We start from the raw sequence: 8,747 nt of genomic DNA on the forward strand, positions 1-8,747 counted from the left end.
ACTCCTCAAGATAAAGTTTCCTTTATATGGTTTTGGAAGTTGTGTTATGGCCCTTTTATATTTTATTTTCTGACAGGTTTTACATTTTTAGCTCTTTAATCATTTAGGGTGTACCCGATGGTTGTTTCAAAATGATGTTCCTTGAAAGCTTGGTATCATACTTTTACATTACATGGTGATTGAAATCCAAATGGTTTCCTTGCAACAATCCATGACTTATTTACAGACTCCTTGAAGCCTATTGTAGCAAGGAATACACTTGTTAGACATAAAAGGTCACAAAAAGACAAGTATAAAACAAATAAACAAATATTTTTCCAATTATCACTTCACACTTACTATCAATAAATGGTCCAAATCGTTCCAAATCTCTGAAAGTGTATACACTGTTTTCTCCTGACAGATAAAAAGCAGACTCTTTAATGACACTTTTTGAGGTGGCATCAAACGCATACACTCTTAAGCCTTTTCTCCAGTCATTTCTAGCTGTAGCTGTTCCCTGCAATATGAAATAGTTAAGCTTTATTCATAACTCACTAGATAAAGCCTAAGCAATGCATCGTACTATATATATTTGCCCATAAACAATAGAAGGATTGGCCTTCAAGAATCCAATAAAACAATCTTCTGTTATTATCACATATTATGTAATGTAATTTCAGAAATAATTGCGTGCATTTATTATTGCGATTTTGTCATTTTAGACTAAAATGCGATTTTAATTTTTGCAATATTGAGAAAAATCCTGTTTGATTCATATAATAAATTTCTAATTGCGAATTTTAATTATTGCGATGATAACCCTGTCGCATTTTTCGCAATAATAAAAACATAGCAATTATTTCTGAATTTACAGTATTCAGTATTGCAAAAATTAAGCATTATACGTCCAGCGTTGTCAAGCGCATAACAAAACTATGTAAATAAAGCACCATAAAATCACTTTAATTTGTCAAATTTGTATAACTGACCATGAAAGGGCTTTATAACAAATTAAGGTAGTTAAAAACCTCAATTATCAATTTGTTATAATGTTTAAACACTGACCTGGTGCTGGTAATACATGCCATCTCCAATCTTCAGAGGATTAACTGTCTTATCAAGTTTTGTCCATGACAGTTTGTCTTCCCCGTGTAGCTCTAGGGTACCGCCTGCTGCTACACAAATAAACTTCTGACCACATCCTACTTTATCAGCGACTTCATTTCTTGTACCTATTGCGATAAGTTATAATGATTTTTTTAACATACGGTACTAAATTTTTTCAAGTCCAGCTGGTGGATCAAGTTTAATGGGGTTATCCACCATTTTCTACTTAAGAAAATGCCTGTACCAAGGGAGAAATAGTACAGTTCTTATCCACTCGTTTGATGTATTTAAGCTTTTGATTTTGTCATTTGATTACGGACATTCTGTTTTGAATTTTCCTTGGAGTTTGGTATTATTGATATTTGGTATTATTGATATTTGGTATTATTGATATTTTACTTTTTATGGTGATCAAGGATTGTTTGTCAGCATATCTAATGTAAGATTTGTATCTGCTTTTTTATTTATCCATAAAAATTGAAGAGAAATGTTGTTGCTTTACTGTTTTATAAGATCTTTAAGCAGTCCATCAGAAAGTGGAAGAAGAAGAACAGATCATCATTTGCCAAAAATTTTACCATCAAATGAACAATTGACATGTCTTGGGCCACCATTTCCAATTGATAGCTTTTTTCAAAGCCCAATTTCCACTAATAAATAGTTTATCAAATGTTTGTTTACTGCAACAACTATTTGTTTAGTTTATACACTGTCATATTTATTTTTATGCCCCACCTATGATAGTAGAGGGGCATTATGTTTTCTGGTCTGTGCGTCCTTCCGACTGTGCGTCCTTCCGTCTGTGTGTCTGTGCATCCGTCTGTGCGTCCGTCCGTCCGTCCCATTTCAGGTTAAAGTTTTTGGTCAAGGTAGTTTTTGAAGAAGCTAAGGTCCAATCAACTTGAAACTTAGTACACATGTTCCTTATGATATGATCTTTCTTATTTTAAAACAAAATTAATCTTTTGACCCCATTTTCATGGTCCACTGAACATAGAAATTAAAAGTGTGAGTTTCAGGTTAAAGTTTTTGGTCAAGGTAGTTTTCAATGAAGTTATTAAAGTCCAATCAACTTGAAACTTAGTACACATGTTCCCTTTTGGTTGATCTTTTTACTTTTAAGGCCAAATTAGATTTTTTACCCAATTTCACGGTCCATTGAACTTGGAAAATGATAATGCGAGTGGGGCATCCGTGTACTTTGGACACATTTTTGTTTATAAATTATTTTGTTATAAAGTAGGCCTTTAGTTTTCTCAATTGAATTGTTTCATATTTTTTATGTAGGGGGCCTTTTATAGCAAACTATATTTTCTCATTGTTGAAGGTCATATATGGTTCCCTATAATTGCTTACATCCACTTCATTTGAACTTTGGTGAATAGTTCAACCTAGTTGGCATTCATACCCAATCTTCTTATTTTTGTACATGTTTTCCCTGTATACAATACAATTACAATAAATTTGATTTTATCTTTTAATATTCATTTGCAGTTGCCATTACATAAGAACATCCAACTATACATATAAGCAAATACAATTAAATAATTCAAGATCTGTTACCATATCCAAACATTTACTGAACAAAACTTAAGAATATGGAGGAAATGGTTTTTAATTAAGTTAAAATCTATAGTTAACCCTTTTGTTGTAACAGGTTTTGATCCCAGAATCCTAATATTAATCTACAAAGTAGATTTCTCAACAAAGCAAGTTTTCTTTCCGTTAACTCTTATTACCTTTCAGGATAATTTCTGTCTTTGCTTTGAATTTACAGTCTTCAGATCCAATCTCTATCGTTCCTTTGACATAGATATATCGTGTCTTTACGATAGTTTTTTTCCCAGAATCCCACACCAGACGACCATTAGTTTCTATTGTAATACTGTTCACATCTACATCAATATCTAGTTTAACATTCATACCATCTTTGATTTTAACATCAGAGGTTGTCGTAGGAATCTAAAACATTAAAATATAATTAAATTGTGGTGAGTTTATGAGTTTATGGCCCCCCCCCCCCCAACCTTTTGGCACTAGATGTACATGTATGGTAAGCAATGGTAAATGCATTATACTTTTTACAAATTCAGCTCTTGTGCATATATATGAATTGATGAGTTCAATATCCCACACAATGTCAATGAAAATATAAGTATATTTGTGCTGGAGTGATTTTGTTTAAAAGCTGTATATACTGCATGTGTTCTGTGTTTGAAATTAAGGGCATACGATACAGTATTGAACCTGTATTTACAAGTTGATGAAAATTTGCATATAGGCTATTTTTTACCTCATCAAATCAAATATGTAATAAAAAATATACCTTCATGTGCTACTTTTTGAGTAAAATGAGTTCGAAATTTTGTATATTTGCTCAAAATTCAGATTTGTGTCCGTATTTTCTTTTTCGAAAGAAAGACATAACTTTTTTGTTTTCAAAGATAAACACAAAATGGTTTTTGTTAAATAATCGGTAATTTCTGTATTTTATAAGTATCATTAAAAATTATGCAATTTTTATTCCGAAATAACTCTATATTTATCAAATGTTCATGAATAGAGGAAAAAACGTCATTTTTTGCTGCATGTTTATCAAAATTAATAAAATTGCGCTATTTACAGTTTTATAAAATTTGGGTCACATAATCTCCTTGCAAAATGAAACAAATTGCTGTTTTAAAAAATAGGAGTCCATGCACTCGTTTTCAAATTAAATCAGTTTGAATGATAAAAATCAGTCGAAAAATGCATCTTTTCCCGATATGTCAGAGTTTGACGTCGCGAAAATAACATTTTACGTTAGAAACGTCATTACATTCCCTGTAACTGTATCGTATGCCCTTAATTGCCACATCAGATGGTTCTTCAATTCAAAAAATTACAATGTGTTGATAAATATTTAAGATAAAGTTCAAGGTTTTTATAATTTTTATACGACCGCAAAAATTTTAATTTTTTGGTCGTATATTGCTATCACGTTGGCGTCGTCGTCTGCGTCGTCGTCGTCCGAATACTTTTAGTTTTCGCACTCTAACTTTAGTAAGAGTGAATAGAAATCAATGAAATTTTAACACAAGGTTTGTGACCACAAAAGGAAGGTTGGGATTGATTTTGGGAGTTTTGGTCCCAACATTTTAGGAATTAGGGGCCAAAAAGGGCCCAAATAAGCATTTTCTTGGTTTTCGCAATATAAGTTTAGTTTAAGTGAATAGAAATCTATGAAATTTTGACACAAGGTTTATGACCACAAAAGGACGGTTGGGATTGATTTTGGGAGTTTTGGTTCCAACAGTTTAGGAATTAAGGGCCAAAAAAGGGCCCAAATAAGCATTATTCTTGGTTTTCGCACAATAACTTTAGTATAAGTAAATAGAAATCAATGAAATTTAAACACAAGGTTTATGACCACAAAAGGAAGGTTGGGATTGATTTTTGGAGTTGAGGTCATAACAGTTTATGAATTAGGGGCCAAAAAGGGGCCCAAATAAGCATTATTCTTGGTTTTCGCACCATAACTTTAGTATAAGTAAATAGAAATCTATGAAATTTAAACACAAGGTTTATGACCATAAAAGGAAGGTTGGGTTTGATTTTGGGAGTTTTGGTCCCAACAGTTTAGGAATAAGGGGCCCAAAGGGTCCAAAATTGAACTTTGTGTGATTTCATCAAAAATTGAATAATTGGGGTTCTTTGATATGCCGAATCTAACTATATGTATATAGATTCTTAATTTTTGGTCCCGTTTTCAAATTGGTCTACATTAAGGTCCAAAGGGTCCAAAATTAATCTTAGTTTGATTTTAACCAAAATTGAATCCTTGGGGTTCTTTGATATGCTGAATTTAAAAATGTACTTAGATTTTTAATTATTGGCCTAGTTTTCAAGTTGGTCCAAATGGGGGTCCAAAATTAAACTTTGTTTGATTTCATCAAAAATTGAATAAATGGGTTCTTTGATATGCCAAATCTAACTGTGTATGTAGATTCTTAATTTTTGGTCCAGTTTTCAAATTGGTCTACATTAAGGTCCAAAGGGTCCAAAATTAAACTAAGTTTGATTTTAACAAAAATTAAATTCTTGGGCTTATTTGATATGCTTTATCTAAACATGTACTTTGATTTTTGATTATTGGCCCAGTTTTCAAGTTGGTCCAAATCAGGATTCCATATCAAGTATTGTGCAATAGCAAGAAATTTTCAATTGCACAGTATTGCACAATAGCAAGAAATATCTAATTGCACAATATTGTGCAATAGCAATTAATTTTCAATTGGAGTTATCTTTTTTTGTATAGAATAGTAGTTGATAATATATCATATGTTGGAAATTTGCCAGACATGACTATGATGTCATTTTCTATTTTTATTTGCCAATAACTTTATGTAAATAACTTCATTGGAAATTTGCCAATATAAAATGTTGCTGATGAAGCTTTTTTTCCTTATCTTATCTTAAATGTTTTTAGATAATGTATGTTGGACATTTGCCAGACATGACTATGATGTCATTTTCTATTTTTATTTGCCAATAACTTTATGTAAATAACTTCATTGGAAATTTGCAAATATAAAATGTTGCTGATGAAGTTTTTTTTTATTGTTTTTATACTAATACAATAAACAATGTATATTCACTTTTACTACCAACCAATCTTTACCATTCAGTGATAACAAGCACTTTATTTTACATTTTAATATTTTATGATGTATTTAAAAGAGTAGTTATTGTTGCAAACTCCATTAGAAATTTGAATTGATATCAGTTTTGGAAAAAGGGAAACGGGGATGTGAAAAAAAAATGGGGGGGGGGGGTAAATTTTTCTCATTTCAGATTTCATAAATAAGAGACCGAGGCCACCCCCTGGATCCGCCTATGCATCATGAAAAATTAAAAAAAACAAGATGGCCAAGTGGCAGTCAATAATTATCATTTGACATCTGACAGAAAAAGAGATGCCTTAATGTCAATTAATTAATAGCAATGTTTTCATGTTGAAAGCATCTAGTAACTAGATGATTCGCACACATATCTAAATGTGTTATATATATATATGTTCCAGAGCGTATGAGTATTTGGACCGTACGCGTACGGTCTGGACTGTATGCGTACTTTTTCGAAATACTCATACGGTCTGACTAATATCAAGGAGTTGGTCAATTGTACTAGATACAAATACATATAACAGATCAACATAACTTAACTCTCAAATAAATAGAAAAAAAATCAATTGTAATTGAAATAAAAACTTTACATTTTAACTATTTAAAAAATTCACGCTAATTAAATCTGTAAATCTCTAGTATTTAGCATGTAGATCAGTAATACATAATACACTAATTGAATTATGACAATTATTCTCACTGAAATTGAATGCGTATAATGTGGGAGGACAATTGCTTTAAAATATTTAGCAACTTTTCAAAAAAATGCTAATCGAAAGGAACATGCATGAACTGAAAAAATGTAAATATGAAAAATATACTTTTAGTAGCGAGTGTCATCTTTGGCGAGAGTTTCAAAATAGGATTCAGATATACAATTAAACAAATATCTAATTTAACTTGTTAGGTAGTTCATTTTATCCATCTTATGCATGTTATGTAATAATAACAATTTGTAAAACTAAAAATAAAGATTGTGATATATGTTTGTATAGATGTAACCCATATTATCCAATAACATGTATGGTCAGTTCATACTGGACCATACGTGTATACTCATACGGTCCGACCGTACGTGTATGGTCGGACCGTACGAGTATACGTATACGGTCCGGACCGTTTGCGTACGGTCCAAATAATCATATGAACGTGTATAAAAATTGCGGTTTTTATCCAACGCAATCATAGGTTTGAACGTAGTTTTCAATTTAGACTCGTTTATATATATATAATATAACACAAGTCAGAAACATATAATATACACAACTATCAGACTATATAGATACACCAGAGACATATATACACATATATGTCTCTGGATACACGCAGTTCAAACAAGCATCTAGTTTTGTAGCCTGGCATCCGGCCCAATCTAGCTGCGCGTCGTAAGGGCCAGGTGGGGAACAAATTTAAATACCATGTGATCGATTCAGTGCCGAGGCTGAATAAATATTTGCATAAATTTGATGTTTGATGTTAACTATGGAAAGCCAACGGGGTCAAAATTCTTAATTCGTAACTTGTGAATTTGTAGCTTGTAGTTGTGTAATTTCATAGTTCGTAATGCGTAAATTGTCAGTTTGTAACTTGTATATTTGTAATTTCAGAATTGTTAATTCGTAAATTGTCAATTTGTAACTTGTATAACTGTGTGATTTCAAAATTCTTTATCGGTAAATTGTCAATTTGTATATTGATGTTTTGTAACTCGTAACTTGTCGATTCGTGAAATGTCGATGTGTGAAATGTCAAAGTGTTAAATGTTGTCGTTGTATTATGCTAACGGTCATTATGACGACAGATGGCGCTCGGTTTCTTCTTCCTGTACATAAGCCATCTGTAAGTAGGAGCACCTTCATAAGGAGTTTATACCTAGTAATTTAAATCAATTATGTTCAGCAAATGCCGCAAAAAAAGAATGCATGTTTACAGGATCCCAGTTTTATTTTGTTTACGACAGGTGGCGTTTCGTTAAAACGTAAACTATATAAAAATACATCCCGATGATAGTTCAGTCCCTCCACGAAATAGATCTCTCATAATTGCGAGGTTAATGAAATAGTCGTTTTTCAGCGGAATAAAACGACAGAATTATCCAAGTTAATACAATAAGGAGATGTGTTAATAAACCGTATGATTGCAAATGAGACAACTATACACCAAAGTTCAAATAAAGTCGATGTAATTAAGCAAGTATAGGCAACGTACGGCCTTAAACAATGAAAATAGCTAAATACCATAGCTAGTCGTCTATACAAGGCTATATCATTACTTGAAAACCCAGGTACTAGTAATAAACAATTTCTGTTAATCCTTAAATGCTACTATCGGACCATTTTATTCTGACCGGATGGGATAGGGCTGACAGATATAAATATATATTAATATACATGCCAACTGAACTATAGTTCTTGTCACGAAGCTTAAGAATTGCCGCTACCTGATTTTTCGTTCTATAAAAATGTACAACCAAAAAGACCAAAATGTTCCCCTATCTCTCTCAACTGTTACTTAACGCCCAGTACTCTCGGTAAGATCCCCAACCGATGCCACCCCTCCTTATAGCCCGACAACCCGACCAAATCTAATATTTCGTCGATTGGATCGTTTATAAACCGAGTTGATTCATGATGTTAATCAATAAAGCAAAATTTTTTGAAATTTGCATTTCATATGAAATTTAAAATAATTTGCAATGAGTTGGTTACAGTATAAATATTTCCCGCTTATATGTCAAGAAATGACGCTATTGACAAACCATGTTGTATTCCGCCTGGCTCTTCTGTCGAGCGGTGAGCCAGGGTCCCAGGCTACCCTTTTACTCTTCAAAATGACCCAAGACATACACCCCCCGGGCCAAACCCCTAATAATGTGCAAAGATTATCACGCATGGTGAAATACAATTAGGGTAAGTATATGCATATTGGAGATAATTGCTTCTGGCATGCAAATGGCGAGATGGTGAAATCTTCTCTGACAAGTCAAAGGGGTAG

The 8,747-nt window shown here is 32.3% G+C and overlaps 1 protein-coding gene across 1 annotated transcript in view; it reads right to left on the reverse strand.

The window, feature by feature from the left end:
• The window catches only part of LOC139491065 (cell surface hyaluronidase CEMIP2-like), a 39,487-nt gene extending 32,343 nt beyond the window's left edge, over window positions 1-7,144 (reverse strand). Inside the window, exons 1-4 of the mRNA XM_071278352.1 lie at window positions 7,077-7,144; window positions 2,829-3,051; window positions 1,048-1,214; window positions 340-499 (exon numbers count right to left, since the gene is read on the reverse strand). Of these exons, the coding sequence (XP_071134453.1) occupies window positions 340-499; window positions 1,048-1,214; window positions 2,829-3,051; window positions 7,077-7,115 (589 nt within the window). The 5' untranslated portion in view covers window positions 7,116-7,144. The remainder of the gene's footprint in view (window positions 1-339; window positions 500-1,047; window positions 1,215-2,828; window positions 3,052-7,076) is intronic.
• Window positions 7,145-8,747: the final 1,603 nt, after the last annotated feature.

The sequence above is a fragment of the Mytilus edulis genome, chromosome 1 (genome assembly GCF_963676685.1).
Source record: "Mytilus edulis chromosome 1, xbMytEdul2.2, whole genome shotgun sequence".
NCBI lineage: Eukaryota > Metazoa > Mollusca > Bivalvia > Mytilida > Mytilidae > Mytilus > Mytilus edulis.